Source organism: Patagioenas fasciata, chromosome 1 (assembly GCF_037038585.1).
Source record: "Patagioenas fasciata isolate bPatFas1 chromosome 1, bPatFas1.hap1, whole genome shotgun sequence".
NCBI classification, from domain to species: Eukaryota; Metazoa; Chordata; class Aves; order Columbiformes; family Columbidae; genus Patagioenas; species Patagioenas fasciata.
Window position 1 is genome coordinate 32,424,933 of NC_092520.1, and position 23,425 is coordinate 32,448,357.

The window sequence follows — 23,425 nt, forward strand, 5'->3', positions numbered from 1 at the left end:
TGGGCTAACATGCTGTTTCTCTCAGGAGACAGATTTACAAAGAGTATCATATATCAGTTTCTTTTAGACTGCCTGTAAACTTACCTTCCTGTCACAGTAGCATAATTAAAACCAAACAAATGAAACCCACCAAAACAAGCCTTTAGCAGGCATTGAGATCTTAGGATCGAGAGGTCTAAATATAACACAGACTTCCTGAAAATATCTGTATGTGGAGGAAAAAAGGAATCTATGATTGGAGGATAAATGATCCTACCTTAGAATTATTGAAATGTGGTTGCTCTGTAATGTTTGAGATTTAATTTTGTTATACTTATTGTCTTTTGAACAGATGAATATTTGTAAAGTACAGATTCAAATTCACAAAAACATCTTTAAAGCTTACTGAATGTGTGGGTGGATACCCAGCATGATCATCTCCTACTTATGTATTAGTTTTTATTTTCTCTATGTATGTCAGAAGTATGTTTTAACTGTATTAATGTAGTGTTCTTTGTGAGCTAAATTTTTGCTCTAGTTAAGCTAGACATGTAACATTCTTCTAAATGTTTTACAGAAACTAGAGGGAAAAGGGAAAAAGAAAGAGAAACAAGAGATGATCGTGATTATGATCAGGAGCAGAGCACCTCCAGGGACCACAGAGATGACAGAGAGACTCGTGATGGAAGAGACCGGAGGGAGACAAGGGACAACAGAGATCGGAGGGAGCCAAGGGAATCCAGAGACACTCGTGACTCCAGAGATACAAGGGATTATAGCAGAGATACCAAAGATAGTCGGGATCAGAGAGACTCACGCTCCACACGAGATTCCCATGACTACAGAGACAGAGAAAGTCGTGATACTCATAAAAAGGATGACCAGTATCAGGAGGACTCACGCAGCTATGGAAGATCCCATGGCAGAGAGGAGAGCTCTCGTGCTGAAACAAGGAATGACTCCAGAAGTGACTCCAGAAATGAGAGCAGAAGTGATAGAACTGGCAGAAGTCGAGGCAGAGGTCCAGAATTATCTGACAAAGGTATTACATTATTTAAAAAATTAATATGTCCTTATCATTGGAGATTGAATATTGACATTCATATTATCTTGTTTGATATTTGATATGGAAGTGCTGCCAAATAGTTAATGCTTTTAAAGCTATGTTCAGTTCTACTGCTGTCAAATTAGAACAGTTGCTTAAATTTATTGCCCTCCATGTAGTGTTCTTCATTCATTAAAGTGGCATAACATTGGTATTCTGCCATCCTATTTAAAAGAAGTCCTAACCCTTACAGCACTCTATTTAATGTTGCTGCAACCCTAGGTTTTCCCATGGGCTATAAACACAAGGAAGAGGCTGATTTGTAGGGTACAGTGTGTACTGGGAAGCAGGTTTTTTGTGTTGCCTCAAAAGCCAACTGCCTGTCTTACATACTTGAAAACCATCTCTCACGCATACTCACCTCTCCCCGCCCCCGCAGCCCTTATTGACTGACCAAAAAAAACCCTGGGATTTTAACCTTTGGCAGTATTTTTGAAAGTGTGATGTACTTTGTAGAACAGCTTGGCTTATCACCTTTTAATCATCTGTAGTAAACATATTTTAGCTTTCTCTGGCTTTTTGTGACATTTTCATTAGGGAAATGCCATACAGTTTTTACAGGAAAAATTATCTCTGCTTTGTTTGCTTGTTCCTGCTGCACTCTCTCTAAGCTTATATCCTGCTAAGAGCAAGGGTGAACTGGCTTTTGGGCTATTGTCTTTCTGCAGGAGATCTCATGCAATGACCAGGGAATGGTGATTTAGAAAGTCTTGAGTTAGCGGTTGGAAAATAACAACTTTACAATTAAAATGTGAAATTTGAGTTGTTAGTTAAGTAGAGTTTGATTCTACAATTTCTATTTTCATGAACAGTTAATTCAAGTTTATTAAAAGTTACTACTTTAGTTGTAAGGAGATCCACTCATATTTTATTCTGTGTGAAAACTCATCTTTTATATTGATACATCTCTATTAGGAAGTCGGGGGACTAGAGGATCCCAGGTTGATGGTCACAGCAGTAGTGGAAACTACCATGACAGCTGGGAATCAAGAAGTAGCTACCCTGATCGGGATCGATATGATAGTCGAGAACAAGCAAGGGATTCCTCCTTTGAAAGAAGACATAGTGAACGGGACAGGCGTGACAACAGAGAAAGAGGTATTTTAATTTATGTTTTTACACATGCATATGTGGTCAAATGTATATGTGTATATTTCTCTGTCCCTCCATATTTTTCTATGTTCTGTCCCCACACCACTAATTCATAAATAACTCATTTAATAGCACAAACTGGCACTAGTCCTATCCTTGATGTATGTTAGCTTCTGTAGTAAGATCTCTCATTAGCAGTGCATGCATGAATGCTATGGCCTTTTTCTATGGCTAGATTTTGGTACCTTCTGTTTTTATTCATCCAAGTAATCTTTAAATAAACTGTCGTGGTTTAACCCAAGCTAGCGATACAACCATGATAGCTGCTTGTTCACCCACTCCCCCATGCCCCCCCCCACAACAAAGGAGAGAATCAAAAGGGAAAGGAGAAACTTGAATTGAGATAAACATAGCTTAATAAAATAACAAAATACTAATACACTACTAGTAAATATATATGTATCTAAAATAGAAATAAAAGATACTCAAGGCAATTCCTCACTAACACGGTGATCAGCCAGTCCTAGGAAACAGCCCAGTCTCAGCAGCCGATCCCGAAGAGAGAAAAGAGAGGAAAAAGGCAGAAAAACCCAGAGGCCTCTGCGGAATGGCAAAAGGCCGGGCTAAATGTCCCAACTGAATTTCCCAGCTACCCCCAGAGAGAGAGAGAGAGAGAGAGAAGAACCAGGGAGATCAAAAGAACCACAACTGGAAGGTCCAAACTCCCCTTAAGTATGAAACATGATGCTAATGAGATGGAATAATCTTATTGATCAGTCTGGATGTCAGTCAAGCTCTGCCCCATCTCTGCCCTGCTTCATCGATGCCTCACACCTGCAAGCAAGGTGCTCAGAATGTCCTTGGCTCTCAGACCAGAGCAAATAAAAACATTAGCTCTGTGCTGGAGTGTTATCTGCTTGTTCTCAAACTAAGTCCAAATAATGAGCATGCTAACTAAGAAAAATAAAGGTTTCTAACTGCACAAATAAAGTTAAGCCATTTTCAATCAAACTTCTTCAAGAGATTTCGTTATGCAACTTTAATGTGAAATGTGTTTTCCTTCTCTTTGCCTTCTCTTCCACTTTATGTAGATAACATGTAAGCTTAGGTCATGGTTGCATTTCATTACTGCCTCTGTTTATCTGCATAGAAACATTGTACTTTTGCACTGTAAATTACTCGAGTGTGTTTTGGGCAAGGCCTGACTACTAGACTGACTTAATTATGGACTACTTACAACTAAAGTAGGTGACAGTTTAAATTTATGATTAATTAAAAATGTATTGCTTGGGGAACTGAATATTCAGGAGCACTTTGCTGTGGTCAGTAGTAATTGGCTAGTAAGTGTTGGTACATGTGCCTGTGATCATGGAAAGAGTACGCAAGGCTGTTATTTTAGACAAAGAATCCAAGATGTCACACTTTTGCACCTGAAAGACTACTGTGTTGTCTCTAAGGAATTCAGTAGCAGCTTTCACTCTGGAAAATATTTGTCTTGCTCACCAATTAAGAGTACAGGAGTCAGGCAAATGCAAATAGCGTGGAAATGAAAGGATGAGCTGTGAAGAATAAATATAAAATTAGAGTGGTTTTTTTCCTATCCTGAGTTTTGATTTGGAAGTGACAGATGTGTTCCTGCTGTTGTTTAACTTCAGTTTTTCAAAGGGATGTTTTGTATGTGACTTCAAAAGATGCTTTTTCATCCACTGGAATCTATCTGTTATTGCTTGTTCTTGTGAAACGTTGTGCTTTAGATTCTGCCTTGTCTTCAAGGCAGGATTTCAACAAATGTAATCTCTAGGCTTCCTTTTTCTTGTCAGTTGAAAAATCCTAAAGTCTGAATGTGTCCTGCGGGTTGACTTTGACAGACTAGCTTTCATCCCTTCCAGCTCTCCATCCCAATAAATTCCAGATATATTATAATGTAATTTGTGCTCTTCATAACACACAGAGTTATTAATTTATTTAGACATTTTTAAAGAAAAAGCAACAGAAAAAAGCCTTAGAAGTAAAAACATGTAATCACAACAAAATAAATTTCAAGAAGAAAAGTTGCTTTGAATGTGTTGTGTTTCGCTTTGAGCGTAAAAAATATAAAGAGCTTGAATGGAGATAAGACTTGTTGTTTTCTTCCTTAAAAATTTAGATCACTTTTTGCAATTGTAAACGTTCCCCAGAGTTACAATTCAGGACATAGTTTCCATGACTAGACCACAGTCTTTATGTTTGTCATTCAGAGAAAAATAGAGATTTTGGTTGGTACTTAGTCCTATGATATGTAAGGAATCTTTTTAGTATTATTTAAAAATGCAAGCTTGCAAATTTGGGTTGCCTCTTTTTCAACTAGGGCAAATATGTAAGTATTCCAATCCACCACTGGAACAGCACTCCAAAAAATGAAGTTACCTGAGAAGTGTTGACTATGCACGTCTAATATACTTTAGTATCTTGATTCATGCAAGACTTTCATGTGGATGTTTTGTCACTAAAAATGACATAACAAACAGGAGTTACGGAACTTCTGTATAGAATATAATGCTTAGTATGCACAATAAATAATATTGTAATGTTATAGGCACCATTAAAATAATGTGAAAACTCTTCACAGAACCGATTGCATGGATTGATGCTTTACGTTTTTAAAAAAATAAGTGTTACATCCATGGCAGAAATGTCACTCAGGTTTGCTTTTAATTTCACCTGGTAACAGGGGAGTATTAAGTCATGATTAATTTACTCAGAGATCAAAATTGATTAAACTGGTGGAAATGAATGTTTTATTGATTTCGTCCTGTTCAAACTCTGCCTACTTGCTCCTGGTGGACATTGTCTCAATTTACAGCGAAGTGCACTTGCAGTCTCAGAGTAATGGACTGCAAAATACCAGCCTCTGTTCGTGGCATTGTTTGCTCTTTTGTATAGAGCTTTTAACATATATTGAGGAAATATAGTTTTATTGATTTTGTGGTTTTTTTTTTTTTTTTTTTTGGTGGTGGTTCAAATACTGATAACATCAGCATAGAAATTGTTATGACGTGGTCAAAATGGATAGAAATATTCAAAAAATATCCAAAAATGTAATTAATAAAATGCAGCTGAGTCTGTGGAGAGTAAATACTAATAGATAAAGGAGATTTCACTGTCCTTCTGGATCAGTCATTTTCTACATAATTTTAGTTTTCTCCCTGACTGTAATCCACTGTCTGAACAATGAAAAACTCAGATTCTGAAACTGTCAGATACTGCAATGAACACATATGAAACAGTTCTGCTTCTCATATCTTGTCTTCACCTCTCTCTTTCTTACGGGTTTGACTGTCTATTTCTGTGCAGGGATCTATTCTTCTGAGACTGGCTAATATTTCTTATTTTGCAGTAACTTCTACTGATTTAGTGGGTTGTTGTAAAGCCCATGGCTCTTAACAGGTTTAGGAAGTAAAAATATTTTAACATTTCATTTTGTATTTGAGGTACTGGAGAGAGTTCAGAGGAGGGTGATGAGGCTGGTGAGGGGTCTGGAGCACAAATCTGACGAGGAGCAGCTGAGGGAACTGGGGCTGTTCAGCCTGGGGAGAACTGAGGGGAGACCTGATCGCTGTCTACAACTACCTGAAAGGAAGTTGTAGCATGGAGGGGGTTGGTCTCTTGTCCAAAGTAACAAGTGATACGGCAAGAGGAAATGGCCTTAAGTTGCACCAGGGAAGGTTTGGATTGGATATTAGGAAAATTTTTTTCACAGAAAGGTTGTGAAGCACTGGAACAGGCTGCCCAGAGAAGTGTTTGCATCACCATCCCTGGGGGTGTTTAAAAGACATGTAGATGAGGTTCTTCAGGACATGGTTTAGTTCTAGAATTAGGTTATGGTTGAACTTGATGATCTTCAGGGTCTCTTCCAGCCGAAATGATTCTATATGTATGTCATTCAGAGAGATCTTACACCAGATTTTGAATCATTGATTAATACAATAGTAATAGCTAGGCTATGAGGCATATAATGATATTTTGAAGCCATTCAGAAAAAACTGGTCAAAAATAAAATTTTCGTACTAACTTTTGGCTAAAACAAGAGAAACCCACTCCCTAAATACTGAAGAAATATTTCAAAATTAGTATTGCTTTTTGTCTTTTTCACTCCCCAAAGAGAATTTCAAAGTTTCTGCAGGGAGTTGCTTTTAATTTAATGCAACCAGTATGTAGATTGTCAAAACAAAAGCTCTTGGCTTTTTATTAGTGTCATGGAAGCAATGTACGTCACTTTAGCACTTAGTAATCAAACCTACCTCTCTTCACAGATCAGAGAGCAAGCTCGCCAGTACGACATCAAGGACGAAGTGATGACCTCGAGCGGGATGAAAGAAGAGAAGAGCGAAGGGTAGATCGGTCTGATGATAGGAGAGATGAAAGGGCCCGGGAGAGAGAGCGGGAAAGGGAGAGAGACCGAGAGAGGGAAAGAGAGAGAGACCGGGAAAGAGAAAGGGAGAAGGAAAGAGAGTTGGAACGAGATCGTGCTCGGGAACGGGAGAGGGAGAGAGAGCGAGACAAAGACAGGGACCGCGAGCGTGACCGAGACAGGGACCATGACAGGGAAAGGGAACGAGAAAGGGAGAGGGAGAAGGAACGAGAGCGAGAGCGGGAGGAACGAGAAAGGGAGCGAGAGCGCGAAAGAGATCGAGAGCGAGAACGAGAAAGGGAGAGAGGTCGAGACAGGGATAAAGAAAGAGACCGCCAGAGAGACTGGGATGACAAAGATAAAGGAAGGGAAGATCGCAGAGACAAGAGGGAAGATATCAGAGAAGAAAGAAGTTCAAGAGATGTCCATGAGGACAGAAAATCCAAGTGAGTGGACCTGTATGTTACTTCAGTCAAAGAAACAAACCAACCAAACACAGAAAAAAAAAAAAGGGCATTCTTTTACTGTTAATTTCATTAAGTTAGTAATCAGGGGAGTATCATAAGGAAGAAGATACCCTGTTTATCCAGAGGCCTGTTCTGAAGCCATGTTTCCCCTGCATATGAGTGGTACATACTGGTGGCTCTAAAATCAGTACTGTTCTGGTGAAGTTAATCCGATGGTTTCTTAGTGTGGAATTGTGGAACTATTGAGGAGCTAACAATTGAGTCAGACTATATTTTCCCTTCTACGTATATTTGCTTGGCCGTGTCTTTAGTAATGCAGGCATCCTTGGAAACAGACACAGACTGTGGTACCTTCTGAAGCCTGGAAAGTCAGAGAGCAGCTAACTAGGTCAGGGTTTGTGACTTTATTCCTTAAATTTCTGTGGATTGTACATTACCCTTTGCACTACTAAATTTTCAATACCAGAAGACTACCAATGAAGGTGTGAACAATATCCCGAGTAATTTTTTTTTTTCAAGTGTGTAACACTGATTTGCCGTTTTCTTTTTATGTTGTTTCATTTAGTACAATAAAATTTTCATTGTTCCATTGATAATAAGCAAAACAGTGTTGCCCTGCACGGCTGCTTTGCTTAGTAGCTTTTGTGTGAGGGAATTGTGGATTCCTATAAATCCTCTAGTACAGACTCTTCCCCCATCCCACAGGAGAAGTGAGCAAGCTGGGTGGGGGCTTACCTGCCAGCTGGGGTCAACGTACTGCAAGGATCATTGACACAGGGAAAAATTGATCTTACTAGTCTTTCATAACTTTTTGCTAAAAAGATAGTTAAGTGTTTGAGTTTTAGTTTAAGGTGTCCTACCGTATGATCAGAAAACTGATCGTACGTGAGGATTTGGAATAAAAACTTGGGAAACTACAAAACTTCCTGCATCCTTAGATGTGTTGTCTTCTGTGTGAGGTGGTTAGACTTGTAAACTGAATTGATGTTTTCTTTAAAGAATCCTGAAGAAATTTGACTGTACATGTTTGTTCTACAGGAAGCGTCACAGAAATGAAAGCAGTCCAAGTCCTCGTCAGTCACCCAAACGTCGCCGTGAACACTCTCCTGATAGTGATGCTTACAACAGTGGAGATGATAAAAGTAAGTAGGAGTGGGCTATCTCTGCAGCTGGATCTGGCTTACCATCTGCCTGTGGAAAATAACTTGCAATCTTAAATAGAAAAAACATGGGGGAAGCTTTTGCAAGTGTCCTCTCCTTTTTTTTTTTTTTTGAATAAGGAACATCATTCTTCTTAATCTGTATGTCTTTTATTTTCATTTTGTCACTGTGTTTTGTCTGCCAGGTGATAGCGGCTTCTGCATCCATTGTTTAAGATGCATGTTTACTAAAATGGAAGTAGTCTGTTGCTGTTGCAACAGTAGAAAAACTTAAGAAATCTAACTGAAATAATGGATTGTATGTTTTAGTTGACACTTTTTGGCACGCATAAGATACCAAATGTTCACCTGTTCTCCTTTCTAAATAATATAAATACATCCATTTTCCTATTTTGTAGATGACAAGCATAGACTTCTGAGTCAGGTTGTGCGGCCTCAGGAATCCCGGTCACTGAGCCCTTCTCACATTACAGAGGAGCGACAGAGTCGCTGGAAAGAAGAAGAGCGAAAATCAGACAGAAAGGAAAGTTCCCGGCGTTATGAAGAACCAGAGTTTAAAGAGAGGGTTTCTTCAGCAGATAAGCAAAGAGAGCAACCAGATGCTTCAGAAAGCTCACGGTCCAGGGTTCAAGAAAATCTTGGTCACCGCCCTTCTGAAGAAAGAGATGCTTCTGATAGAATGCATGATGACGGCAAGAAGAAGTCTAAAATACAGAAAAAGGCCACAAAGAAGAAGAAAGATGATGACAGTGGGGTGGAAAGGTACACTAATGAATCAACAACTGAGGAAAGCCAGGTCTTTTCACCCAAGAAGGGTCAAAAAAAGAAAAATGTAGAGAAAAAGCGGAAGAGGTCCAAAGGTGATTCTGAAGTTTCTGATGAAGAAATTGTTCCACATCATAAAAAGAAAAAAGGCCCAAGAACCCCCCCTGTAACAAAAGAGGAATTGACTGAAGCACCACCTGAGAAAGCTGTAGCAGAAGTCCCCCAAAAAAGAGAAGATACAACATTTAGTGACTGGTCAGATGAAGATGTTCCTGAACGTGGTGACATTGTTGTTCCAGAAAGAAGCACTGAGGACTCCCATAGGAAAAGTCACAGGACCAGGGGAGAAAAGGTGGAAGCCCCTCATGTTACTATAGACGATGGACCACACCGTAAACCGGTGGATCAGAAGCGCAGCAGCAGCCTCGGTAGCAATCGAAGCCATGCCTCAAGTAGGCTGAGATCCCCTTCCAATGAGTCAGCTCATCGCAGCGGAGATGACCAGACTGGACGGAAGAGGATCCTGCACAGTAGCTCTAGAGACAGGGATAGGGACAGGGAGAGAGAGAAGAAATTAGAAATCACTGGGGAACGGAAGTCCAGAATTGATCAGTTGAAACGAGGGGAACCGAGTCGCAGCACATCTTCAGGTAATAAGATACATTTTAGTGAGACTGATCTATAATTCTCTATAAAAGTGTGAAGGTACAAATCCGAAATCGTTCTTGCCTGGCTGTGCATTCCTTTCATTTGTAATTGGTGTGAAGGGAGAGGGAGGTGCTCTGTGCCATTCTCTGTAAAACTAGAATGAATTAAGATTCCTACAAGTGTTACTATATTTGAAAAGCTGATCCTCAGCGGACAGGATTATTGCTTTGTTTACACCAGACATTCAGTCAGATTCAGCTCATGTTGCCTGGGGAATAAAGTAATTTGTAGGACAAGAAAAACTCATAGAAAGATAAAATGCTTGTGCTAACAGCACACTGAGATAGTTTTATCATCTAAATAATGTTCTTAAATTTATTATTAACATTCATTTTGATATGGAAATTCTGACATCTGTGCGGAAGGAACACGTCTCTTTTCTCTGGGAGAGACATCCGTTATCATCTCAGGAGCTAATTTCACTGAGGGAAATCTGTCATGATTCCTGTTAGACATATTTGTAATGCATACAGAAATCATCTTTGTTGCAAATCAGAGTAATCACAATCGACTTGTTTTGTGTAATACCTGTAAAAAAGAAAAATGGGTGCAGTGTTTTAAAAAGTAAGCAGCATCAGTATGAAATTCTTTGTCCTAAAGCACTTTGGCTCTCTGTTTTCCTCATGGTTACATGCCTGCAATTATTTTTATGAATTTATCATTTGCTGGCCAAGGCATTCCTAGCTTTTAGAAGACATGATTTGAAAATTCTGAATTTTGAGATGATTCCTTTTTCTTTTTTTTCTCCTCCCCTCTTCCCTAAATTTCTGAGTTAAAATTATGTACCTTCAGTTTGGCTTCTGTCATAGTAGAAAGTAGCCACTAACAGTCTGTTTTAAGAGTGGGAGAAATACCATATGTTTTTAAGTAAGGTCAGATCTATAGGCAATTTTAATGCGTTGTTAATTTAAAGATTATGCTTTTGAAATGTACATTTTCATATCTGAATCTTTAAAATGCCTTGTCATCATGCATGTGTTTAAAACATTTTTATTCAGATCGTCAAGATTCAAGAAGCCACAGTTCAAGAAGAAGTTCTCCTGAATCAGATCGTCAGGTCCATTCCAGATCTGGGTCCTTTGATAGCAGGGAGAGGCTGCAGGAGAGAGATCGACATGAACATGATCGAGAACGAGAGAGAGACAGAAGAGAGGGAAGGCAGAGAGACTGGGATCGAGATGTTGACAAAGACTGGCCAAGGAGCAGGGATCGAGAGAGACTCCGGGAACGAGAGAGGGAGCGAGAGAAAAGACGGGAGCTGGACAGAGAGAGAGACAGACAACCACCTGATACCGCTGAAAGAGAGAGAGACAGAACTCTTGATATCTCTTCTCAAAAAGAATCAACAAAACACAGTGAAACAAAACTGGACAGAGATCACGAAAAGGAATTTGATGGTGTTTGTCGGGACTCGGCGACTTCAGAGAAGGAAAGAACAGACAAAGATTTAGGACCTTTACAAGGTTTTGAAGATGGAAATGAGGCTGAGAAAGTAGAGAGTTTAGAAGGTGAGATATTCTGGAAAAGAACCTGGACTGACAAATATTGTATTCTTTCCTTTTTGGCATAGTGCTGAACTGAGCTGTATTAGAGTAATTTTCTACTGAAAGGCTTGTTGGCTCCAGCTTCTCTATTGTGGAAGCAGACACAGTAAGCAATGAGCATCTTCCTTAGTGTTAATTGTGGTAGTGTTATTTGTTAATTTCTAAAGAAGACTTGAGGCAAGGAAAACAAATTATCTGAGGTATATTTTCACTGAGGTGTAACATTTCTGAACAGCCAGTTTGCTAAGGAATAACGCCAAGTGATTGCTCTGTTATATCATTATAAGATCTATTTCTTTGTTTGGAAGTGACAGGTAGTGACTGAAAAAAAATTAGTGTTGATTTGAAACTGTTCTTTGGGGTTTTTTTTATACAGAGCCCAATTATCATAGAAATGATTGTCTCATTAGTAGGTGAAACATATGTATGTCTTGGTACAATGGTCCAAAAATGGCTTTCTTGAGCTAATCTTATTAAATGCAGCTTCAGTTTATTGGCCCTAATCATATTGGGGAAAATGTGCTTAGGAACAATAAATAAAGTAAGTAAGGGGCAAATACCAACAAATTCTCGAAAAGAGTTGGATTAGACAGCTTGAGCTTTGCATGTTTAGGGAGTTTGGGAAGTACTTATAACCTATATCGACAGCGTAAAAGAAGCAAGAGTCTAAATCCAGTGTAACTGGTGTACATTATGGTTATGTTTACTAAGTTGGCTGTTTTGGTGATTGCAGGAGTTCTCTAAAATCTGCTGAGAGGAAAAAAGGCATTGTAGGATTTGGAATTTTTGGATGTTTGGGGTGGTATGGCCTGAAGGCCATAGCCTTCAGAAAGATAAACAAATGAAATAAGCATTTGTAGTTATGCAAAAGGTAGCAGAACATTGTCTCATCATATTTTCATGCTTAATAAGAATTATCAGTAGATGTTCAGTGTTAATTTGGGCAGTTAAATGTAATGTTGTCTAGAGAGGACAACGATGAATATTTATTGCTTATTGTATCTCCTGCCCGATTGTTCGCGAAGTGGTCATTAAGGTCGACTGGTACAACAGAGAAAATTCCATTTAAGGAGATTGCCTGCGGAGTGGAACCACTTGTTAAAGACAGGGTTTGGAGCGAGCATGGGGAGGTCTGCTCTGTCTTGCTGTAATGGACAAAATTCAGCAATTTTTAAGCTAGAGGAAGGAATGGTACAGATTTATATCTGAGAGTACAATGTGGTAACTTCAGAAAAGAGTTAGTGAAAGGTTATTCTTAGGTATGTTATCTGTTTCCAGGAGGGCACCACTAGCTGAACAGGCTGTGGATGTTGAATGCATTCTTAGGTATAGCCTTTCAGCAGCCTTCTTTTAAGTATTTTAATGTGTATTCTTTTGTGTATTTTTCAAAGGTGGTGTTCTACCCTGTTTCCCCCAAAACAAGACAGGATCTTATATTAATTTTTGCTCCAAAAGATGCTTACTTTTTTATATGTATAGCTACCTGGACACTATTTAAATCGACTTTTTAAATGAACTGTAACTAGGGCTTATTTTTTGAGTAGGGCTTATATTTTGAGCATCCCCAAAAGCCCTGAAAAATCATGCTAGGGCTTATTTTTGGAGTAGGTCTTATTTTTGGGGAAACAGGGTAAATTCTCTGAAAACTGTCATCTCTAGGAAGCTGTGGTATATTTAGGACTATTTTTTAGAAAAATAGATGTCTTTTTAAAAATATTAGATGACATCCCATTTTATTAAAGCATACTATATATAGCATATTTATGATTTTTAAGGTTTAGTGTACTTTATTTTCTTTCATTAGTTTATTATTCTTGTTTACATTGCTCCTTTAGCTGACTAGTGAGTTGTGTTTTTAATGCAGAGTTAATATAAAATCTGCATATCTGCAAAAATGCAGTGAAGACAGTGATAGGATTATAATCTAGAAATTATCAAACTTTGATTTGAAATTTAAAATTGAGAAAGTAATCTTTTAAAATCAGGTATTGATAACTATCAATTATTATTTTAATTGTTTCATACAGTAACTTCTAAATGGTTCATCTGTGCTGTCCAAACATGTAGTTATGGTGAGTTAGTGGAGCTGGTAGGTCAGTGTGGAGGCAGAAGACAGATCAGAGAGGAAGTGAATATTTAAAATCATAAGACAAAATGAAATCTAGTACAGATTACTTTATTTTCCTTTTAAAAAGGAAAAACTTTTTAGAAAACTGAATACAATTTCTAAATTGATGGTGTTAAGGAGGTATCTGGTATTTACTTGTACAAATTACTGTTGTATACCTTCTAACTAAATGTATGAGGATATAATTACTAAATTATTGTAGTTTCTTGAACCTTAATGTGTTTGCTCTAAATGATAAATGTTTCCCCCAAAGCACAGCCAGGTAGTCTGAGTAGGTAATATGCACTCTGCTAGCATGTCTTTTACTTGCTTTTTTCCATGCTGATTTTTAGGTTAGTTGAGGCAACTTAAAACGGGAGGCAGTGTCCTGTCTGGCTGAAGGAGTGGGAAGGTATCAGAATAGTTTTCCACAGGGGATGACTCACCTCCATCTCTGGGAAAGTAATGGAACGACTTATCCTTGGTGCTATCTCAAGGCATATCAAGGATAAGAGGGTCATTAGAGGCAGTCAGCATGGCTTCACCAAGGGGAAGTCATGCTTGACCAACCTCATAACCTTTTATGAAGATATAATGAGGTGGATAGATGATGGCAGGGTGGTGGATGTGGTCTACCTTGACTTCAGTAAAGCATTTGACACTGTCTCCCACAGCATTCTCATAGCTAAACTGAGGAAGTATGGTCTGGATGATCAGGTAGTGAGGTGGACTGTGAATTGGCTGAAGGAAAGAAGCCAGAGAGTCGTGGTCAATGGGGCAGAGTCCGATTGGAGGCCTGGATCTAGTGGAGTGCCTCAGGGGTCGGTGCTGGGGCCAGTACTGTTCAATATATTCATCAATGACTTCGATGAGGGAATAGAGTGCACTGTCAGCAAGTTTGCTGATGACACCAAGCTGGGAGGAGTGGCTGACACGCCAGAAGGCTGTGCTGCCATCCAGCGTGACCTGGACAGGCTAGAGAGCTGGGCAGGGAAAAATTTAATGAAATATAACAAGGGCAAATGTAGAGTCTTGTATCTGGGCAGAAACAACCCCAGGTTCCAGTATAAGTTGGGGAATGATCCATTAGAGACCAATGTAGGGGAGAGGGACCTGGGGGGGTCCTGGTGAACAGCAGGATGACCATGAGCCAGCACTGTGCCCTTGTGGCCAAGAGGGCCAATGGCATCCTGGGGTGTATGAGAAGGGGGGTGGTTAGTAGGTCGAGAGAGGTTCTCCTTCCTCTCTACTCTGCCCTGGTGAGACCACACCTGGAATATTGTGTCCAGTTTTGGGCTTCTCAGTTCAAGGAGGACAGGGAACTGCAGGAGAGAGTCCAGCGTAGGGCAACCAAGATGATTAAGGGAGTGGAGCATCTCCCTTATGAGGAAAGACTGAGGGAGCTGGGTCTCTTTAGTTTGGAGAAGAGGAGACTGAGGGGTGACCTTATTAATGTTTATAAATACACAAAGGGTGAGTGTCATGAGAATGGAGCCAGGCTCTTCTTGGTGACAAACAATGGTAGGACAAGGGGTAATGGGTTTAAACTGGAACATAAGAGGTTTCACTTAAACTTGAGAAGAAACTTCTTCTCAGTGAGGGTAACAGAGCACTGGAACAGGCTGCCCAGGGAAGGTTGTGGAGTCTTCTACTCTGGAGACATTCAAAACCTGCCTGGACACCTTCCTGTGTAACCTCATCTGGGTGTTCCTGCTCCAGCAGGGGGATTGGACTGGATGATCTTTCAAGGTCCCTTCCAATCCCTAGCATTCTATGATTCTATGACCCCTGTAAATTCCGTCTAGGTTATATGGCACAACTCATTGCAAGTACCGTGGCAAAGAACCCTAAGAAAGTCCCATTTTTGAGCAATAGGGTTTCTGAATGCTTGAATCAGATATTTCAGTCTTGGAGGTGAGAGAATACCTGCAGATGTTCCTTTCATGAGCTGCAAAATGCAATGTTTGAGTGTCCTGTGTTTACAGCTTTTATGGAACATGTTTATGTGTACAGCACATGTATTTGTATGTGCATCTCCTACCTGAACGGATAGGAGTGTAACAACAACTAAAGAAGTGTGGCATGGTTTTCTGAAAACTCTTCTCGTAACTTCCACAGAGAGTCCAAAACTGTGAATAATTGAATTATTCAGGATATCTTGCACCTTTTGGTATTTTGGGGTTTTGTTACTTCTTTCACTGTAGAACCTTTGGACTGAATCCGGAGTTTGGATTCATGTGCAAAGGCATCTGAAAGACTTTGTGATGCCAACTTAGATTTGTGTTATTAACTACATATCAGATAATCAACATGCATTTCTTTTGAATATGGCCTTTTATGTGCAATTTAACTAATGACCGATATGTAGAATTCAAACTGCCACGTTGTATATGGGAGAAATAACTTCTCTGTTTCCATAAATTAATACCTGTTTTCATGTTGAATATACTTGTCCCTCAAAACTGACAGTTGAACTTGCTGAACCTCTTAGTTTTCAAGCTGCTTAAAGCGTGTTTAGAAAACAAAAATGATCGCTTTAAAGCTACAGTGTGTATCTGTCTTTGTAGGAGGAGAAGATGAAGCAAAGATTGATGATGTACAGTCTCTGGGGTCTGGTGCTGGAGAATATGAGCCAATCAGTGATGATGAACTGGATGAAATTCTGGCAGGTGATGCTGAAAAGCGGGAGGATCAGCAGGAGGATGAGAAGATGCCTGGTAAAAGTATAGCAAAACCCCTTTATGATTATTTGAATGTAAAGATTATTTCAGTTTGAATGTAATGCTATTGTGATGCTGACAGTCTTTCTGAATTAGAAATGTAGTTTGTATGCTTGTTCTTCAGTATTTCTCGTTTGTTCTGTAATAGTCAGGTAAGCCTGAGAAGCATAGTGGTAAGTGAAGAGGATTGGGAGCTGTATTTTGAAGTAATATTTCTCTTGGTTTATATAACTAGAAGGGTAAGCTTTTTGTTCTTATAAACGTGTTTTCATTTATCCCATTTGGTTTTGATAATTATTTGGAACTGATATTTTTGTGAACAGATTTTATTCATGCTTGAATGCTTCTCAAGTGCACTGGGAAGGACAGAATCTTCTGCTGGTGTTAAGTTCATTTGGGTCATCTGTGCTATATGATAAGTGTTTGTATTTTCTGTGCTAAACATAGTAAACAAACACAGATGTGTGGTTATCCAATTAATAGTGTACCTGTCCTTTGAAACAAAACTTCCACATCCAGAGTTGAAATACTAGCTTTTTAAGCATTTAATTTGGATCTATCATGGCACATTTAGTTATACTGTGACTTTTGTGAATGCGCAAATGATGTGTCCAAATCTGCTGGCTGAGCAGGGTCTGAACAGCTTTCCACAAAGGGATTGCAATAAAAATGAAGCAGAATATTAGGGCTGGGGTTTTTAATCCAAGGAGCATTATGTTTGTATGCTCCTTTTTTCTACCAGTCTAAGTGACTTTTGACATTCTTACCTGAAGTGTCCAAAGATCTGGCTTTGAGAACTACAGAACAACGTTTAGCTAATATATGTTGCTTTTAGGAGACAGGGATGTACACAGTATGTGAAATTAACTAACTGTGGTAAGGAATTTGATGTGATAACTCATCCTCTGTCAATGTTTTTGCAGATCCTGTGGATGTCATAGATGTAGATTGGTCCAGTCTTATGCCAAAGCAGCCAAAAGAACCGCGGGAGCCTGGGGCTGCACTCTTAAAATTCACACCAGGTGCTGTTATGTTGAGAGTTGGCATTTCCAAGCGATTGGCAGGACCAGAACTCTTCACCAAAATTAAAGAGACTTGCCAGAGAGTGTTAGAAAAACCTAAAGGTAATTGTTTCTGCAGGGATTCAGCTGTCTTTTGTTCTTAATGGAAGTCCTTATGAAATGTGCATTAGTTCATTATTTTAGGTTTCAAGACTAGAGAAAGTGTATAATGAGTATTATGTGAAAATTACAAGTGTAATACAGCTACAAGTCAATCAGATCAGTGTTTTAATTCCAGCAGTGGTGAGGTCTTGAATAATAGCCTATACAAAACTTTTCATGCTAGCAAAATTTTCTTTTTGTGAAAGCGTTCGTGCTTTCCTGGCCTAAAGTGTGTCAGGATTTTTTTGGAGAGCTAAATATCTTCTGTAGTGAATTAACAGTAGCACTGTGAGAGAGAAAGAAGTGGGTTTTTTTGTTTTCTCTGGAGGTCTTCTACATGCCTTCTTATTTTCCTTCTGAAGATCCTCTCCAGAACGCATGGATAGGATTTTGGGTCAGAATGAAAGGAGCTCAGTGAAATTTGTATATTATGTCTCTGCTAGAAGTAGGAAATTAAATAACACACTGGTCTGGCATTTCGACAAAGTGTATCGTAAGATCTGCATGATAGATGGGATGTGCATGAACTGTACCAGTGCTGTTTACTACAGTTCTGTAGTGTAAGCATGAGAGGTAATGCTGCTTGCAACAACTTGCATAGTAGAATTGTATTTTTAGGACTATGAAACATTTGCTTTCTGTAAGATATCTGTGCAAATTATTCCAGGATCTAAATGTGACAAAATTACGGCTTATGAATAATAGTATTTCCGAAGCTTCTGTTTTTAGGGAATAGCAGATTCTTCTGATTTTTCTTTTTTAAACTCAGTAAATTCAAGTTCTTAATTTGAAACAATACTTTTCAGTTCTTTGCAACAGTATTCTTCATGCAGTTGTCTTGTTAACATCGCAGTCTCAGATAACTGTGAATCTCCATGAATGTCACTGCTTGCTTGAGCCATTGAAATTGTGTTACTGTTAATCGTGGGCTGTTGCTACTGATTCAACTTTAAGTCAAATTAAATGCAAACATTTTACTGCATGATAAATAGTATAATTTAGGTGGGTACTTGGTATTAGTAAGTACTGTAATTGTCCCACTGCAATATTTGCAGCTTTTTCTACACAGTACTAGCTTGCTTCTAGTTTAAAAAAAGACCTCAGCTCTTATGATTAAGAATTCACAGAACTGATGTCATTGATACAATATTGAATCTTCCTCAGTTTGCATATTTCACTTGTGCATAGCCAAACAAACCCTGTTGTGACACTGGTACAGTTATCCTATGCCTTGCAGGGAAGTGAAATTCAGACAACTCCTCATGAATCCTAGTAGTAAACAACTTTTGTCACACATGTCTGATCATAAATGATCTCTCCTCTTCTATCCCAGAGCTGTCACTTGATTTTTAGGCCTCTTGGTGATTGCTGTCTCAATATTGCTTTTCATTACTGAAGCTACATACAAGTGTAACCATCCTTCCCTTAAATGGTGAAGGATTTATTTGTGTTCTTCTATAAACTGCAATATCCTGTTTTTTTACCAAACTTTGGTATCGTTTAGAAGGCAGAAATACAAATAGTAAAACTTTCAGGGATTTCATATTGCTGCTCCAAAATACCATGTATATGTTGATCTCTGCAAATATCAATTGTTTGTAGATGCAGAAAACCTTTTTGAACATGACCTGGGGGCTTTGAATATGGCTGCACTTCTACGAAAAGAAGAGAGAGCAGGTCTTCTCAGTAACCTGGGTCCTTGCTGTAAAGCACTGTGCTTTCGAAGGGATTCTGCAATTCGTAAGCAGCTAATGAAGAATGAAAAGGCAAGTGGTTTGTTTACAGTGCTGGGTCAAAATGTGGAAACACTGATTCCACTGTGCAAAACATTCCCCTAGGGAGATGATTTTTGTACTTGTTTGTTTTTCTGGAGTAAACCTAGTCCTTTAAATAACGGAGAACAAACTAATATGGAAAGAGGTTTTAGGGTGTTTATTTTTTATTTAAGATTAATTTAAGATCGGATTAATTTAAGATTGAGTCTAGAGATAAGTGCTGTTTCTTATTTTGGAGTTTAAATTCTGGAGATACGTTTTTTATATTTTGGGAATATATCATAAAAATAATTGGTTAAAATACATTTTCAAAGACAATTCTTGAATAATTCTCCTGCTTAGGATTTCATGTTCTTTTACAAGAATTAGAAGACTCTGTTCTACTGCATTAAGAGTACCTAGATAATTTTCTTTTCAAAGTTGAAACAAAAAAAACACTTTTACCCTTTCTGTGCTACAGTAGGTTTTGTGATCGTGCGTGCTAACAGAAAAATAATGAATTCTCAGTCTTTTCTAGTAAATATGTATGAGAAAAACCTCTAATTATTGAGAGTACTTCAGGTTAATTTCTCTGCTTGCCTGTTAAAGGCCTCTGTTTTCACTTCTTCTTGTTTGTTTTTTTAATTTCATCAGGGTGCAACAAAACAAACGTATACAAATTCTGCAGCAATGGACAGCGACTTATTACGGTTGAGTCTACGGTTATTCAAACGAAAGACTGTGTGCCAAGTTCCTGGTCAGGAAAAGACAGAGGATAATAAAATTCCACAACCGACTATCCAGCAAGAAGTGTGTGTCTCTTGAGCGAATGACCATGGTGGCACTTTCTAGTTGATTTCCCACTACCAATGTTGGTGTTGATGTTTAGAACTGGTTCGTTGGAAAGCAGGTGTAGAGGATGGAAGAAAATACTCCGTTTGTACACAGATAAGAATTATTGGATTTGGATGTGAATAAAAGGGGTAAAAAATGACTTCTTTGTGAAGTTCTCTGCAAGTATTGTAATATTGGATCTCACACTGTAACATAAACCTGTTTTATGGGTGCATCAGGTGTAATAATGTGAAGATGTCTGGTTTTAGCAGTTTGAGACCACTTGATATTAAACTGAAGAAAACTGTCTGCGTATCTTTTTTTTTCTCATTATAAGTGGGTTTTTCTACCACCACCGTGATCCCTCAATACACATCTGGAATAGCTTGCTTCCTGGGAGTCTGTCTACCTACACTTTCAAATCCCTTTCCTATCACAGCAGCCTCTGCTGTGGATGTGGACAAAACTTGACCTCCTTTCCATCTTTGGCATAGGTTTCCTCTGATAATGTCTGGACACAAAAATCTAGTCTAGTCACTTAAGGCTCCCCTTGTTGATTAAAAGAAGTAAAAAAAAACTTCCAGGAAGTGTTCTTTGACTAGTTTTAGATGCCTGTATTTTTGAGACTAACAGTATTTTGGAAATGCCAGCTGCTTTACAAGGGAGGACTGGTGCATATATTATATTTTCCATTCTGTTAAGTACCAGGGCAGATCAATTCCTTGCAGGAACTTGAGGGTATCTCACACTTGGTGAGTTTCAGTTGTTTTCTGGGTGTTACAGATTTTAGGGGCATGAGTAGAGAATTGTCAAACCTGGGCTCAATTTTGTAAGAATTGTTTTCCATTTGAGAAGTGGGATCTTTGCATTACACCAGTCAGGTATGTTTAATAGTCTGTGGAGGCCTCCATGTGAAACTGAGACTTCTAAAACTTAAGCCTAAGTCTCTGTATATACCTCTCTGCTCTTCCTGGATTTAAACCTGAACTGTTGCTTTGAATTCTTCTCATAGAGGGTGGGGAAGAAACCCCTAGTTTAACCTTGACACTGGTTTGCTGCAAAGCAACTTGTTTTCTTTGTTCTTGTTCAAGTTGAAAATGAGTTACGAACCACTATATTTTTTTTCACAGTTGGTTTATATTAGTTTCTTATCCTTTTCCTCCACTTGGAACCAGCGCTCTTGAGGTAGGATGTTGACTGTGCAGTTTAACAACGGGCCTATCTTGCATCTCATGGTTACTGACAGTTGCATTGGCTTCAAGCAAAGACCTGAATATGAGTCAGAATTCAGTTCAAATTCACTTTTTAAAACACTAACATAAAGCTTTCTTACTATAATGCTTTCCTACAATGCCTAGAACATAAGCATTCAGTAAAATGTTCTCCTACTATGTTTAGAGAATTGTTGTTGAAGAAAATGTGAGGTAGTTTTATTTATATTTTTGTAAGTGCCCACTTACTAGTGTGTATGTACTTGTATCAAATATAAATGACATGAAAAATTTCTACCATTTGTTTGATTCTTATTAAACTGTGTGATCTGAGCAAATTTTTCCCAAGTTTTTCACTTGTTGAACATTTTTTAAGAGACTTGGTGGCTATTGTTTTTTAAAGTCATTGGTGATTTTATATATGCTTCTAAAAAATAGTGTGTTTTTTAAGCACACTAGTACCTTAACCTGAGCAAGTTAACAAACCTGTTCTATTCAGCATTTAAATGCGTTCTCACCTATTTTATAGCTACAATAATGCTGCCTTTAAGCTGAAACTATTAGATCATTGCTTCCAATTATGTTAAAGCCTATTTTAATCTCCATCTCTAAAAGATATAAAAATGTTTGATAGCTAGAAACAGCCTGGTGTAAGAGTGCAGTACACAAAATAGATTCACTACATGGCATTTAATTATGCTGTGCTTGCTTTAAGCACTCTGTAAAGCAGTCAAGGTGTATATATGCACTTACTTTGCAGAGGAATATTTCACATTACCCTATAAAATGCAAAATAAAATAGGTTTGATGGGTTATCATGAGTATCTCCTGAAGTGCTAGTGTCCCACAGAAGGTCAAATCCAGTGCTGACCTGTACCATCATGTGTTGGAATTGTACAAAAATGGTGTTGCAATTGTCTTTTATATACCTTTGGTTTTATTTGATTCACAGTGCTTGTGAGTGCAGAAGTACATTATGGTGCTGGCAGAAAACATGGCTGTTCCTGGGGGAAGCACTAAGATTTTTTTAAGCAATTCCTCTGTCACCTGGCAAGAATTACTGCATGGGTAGAGCACAGTAAGTGTGAAGTTCCTCTGTATTATTATTCTTGGTCTCCATCATTTTCACAGAGTTTAGTTTGCAGGTATTCTGTCTGACAGGGAATGTAAGTTACAAAGCTGTCTTGAGGTGATTTTACAATAACCTTAGGAATGGGGGATTTGCCAATGTACATAACAACTTCAGCAAAAGGTGTGAAGTCATCTGAGAACTTGCTTTAGGACCTTCCGTCCCCTTCCCTGAGCTGGTCGTCATTTTTCTCACTTGGTCTGCTAGCCATTTAACCATCTCTCTTCCTTTCTCCCCATTTCTCTGCCAGCTTGGTTTTGTGTGTAGGTGGAAGAATTTTAGTCCAGTTCTCATGTTGCAAGGCTCCAGCAGTGGTGCACATCCCATGTCAGGCAGCAGTGTGAGGACAGGGCTGGACGTGTGCCACCTCGGATGCCTTTGTGTGCTCCAGCTACAAGTATGAAAATGCGTAGAAGCCTCTGTTACTGCTTCGTTTGTCCTTTTAAGCACTGGCAGCAGCTTTAAAGCAGTCTCTCCACCAAAGAAGAGATGTCAGCCCTTTCTGCTGCTAAGCCTGTGCTGTGCTTAGTTGGATGATAAATTGGTTTGAAGCATCCCCGAGGTGCAGACTGGAATGTGGAACCACAGAAGAAGAGCTGTGTGCTGGTAGGATGAGGCAGGCTCACACCAGCTGAAACACTGCCCAGCTCTTGCAGCCATAACAAATTCACAGGCTGAGCCGATTTTTGGAGCCTCGAGACACAAATGGGACTATGGCCTGTATCTTTGGATATTGGCATCTTCCTTATCTCAACTAGTACTCTCGGGCTATTACTGCTTCAGCTAGTGGAGTGAGACAAGGATTTTGACGGTGGGCCATCTGCACAGTGTACTCAAAAGACAGTGTTAAAGAGTTTAGGCAATTTTACTAAATTAAAGCTTTTGTTTGGGTTGCGTTGACATGGTTGTGTTCTCCGTTTTCTGCTGTAGGGAAGCCCTAAAGCAGAGAGCAGGCTGGCTGGAGCCACTCTGCCTGTACGAGGCAGGATGCGGCATGTGTGTTCAGTTTAAACAGTTGCCATCATCTCAAGGAGTTTGGGAACCTCCTTCATTTTGCAGTAACAGTCAAAGTCTGAATTTCAAGGGTCTTTGTACAAAACAGTTGTTCCTACTGTACAGGTCTCTGCCTTAATGCTAAAGGGAAGCCCAAGGAGGTGGTACCAAATGCGTGATCTTGGTACACACTTCGTATCGTAGGTAGCGTTCTGTGGGCAGTGTGGGGATCTGAGGTTTCTTGGATGCTATTTCAGGACACAGCTTGAGAATAGCAAATGTACTGTAAAAATAATTTTTATAA

The 23,425-nt window shown here is 39.0% G+C and overlaps 1 protein-coding gene across 7 annotated transcripts in view; it reads left to right on the top strand.

Moving 5' to 3' along the window:
* The window catches only part of ZC3H13 (zinc finger CCCH-type containing 13), a 50,740-nt gene extending 29,444 nt beyond the window's left edge, over positions 1-21,296 (top strand). For 6 of the 7 annotated variants that reach the window (XM_065856993.2, XM_071805608.1, XM_065856913.2 and 3 more), the window contains 10 exons: positions 557-1,021; positions 2,000-2,182; positions 6,469-7,012; positions 8,072-8,175; positions 8,592-9,608; positions 10,665-11,174; positions 15,885-16,040; positions 16,961-17,161; positions 18,803-18,966; positions 19,609-21,296. In XM_065856993.2, coding sequence (XP_065713065.2) covers positions 557-1,021; positions 2,000-2,182; positions 6,469-7,012; positions 8,072-8,175; positions 8,592-9,608; positions 10,665-11,174; positions 15,885-16,040; positions 16,961-17,161; positions 18,803-18,966; positions 19,609-19,779 — 3,515 coding nt within the window. In that variant the 3' untranslated portion in view covers positions 19,780-21,296. The remainder of the gene's footprint in view (positions 1-556; positions 1,022-1,999; positions 2,183-6,468; positions 7,013-8,071; positions 8,176-8,591; positions 9,609-10,664; positions 11,175-15,884; positions 16,041-16,960; positions 17,162-18,802; positions 18,967-19,608) is intronic. The other variant, XM_065857063.2, reaches the window with a different exon arrangement.
* Positions 21,297-23,425: the final 2,129 nt, after the last annotated feature.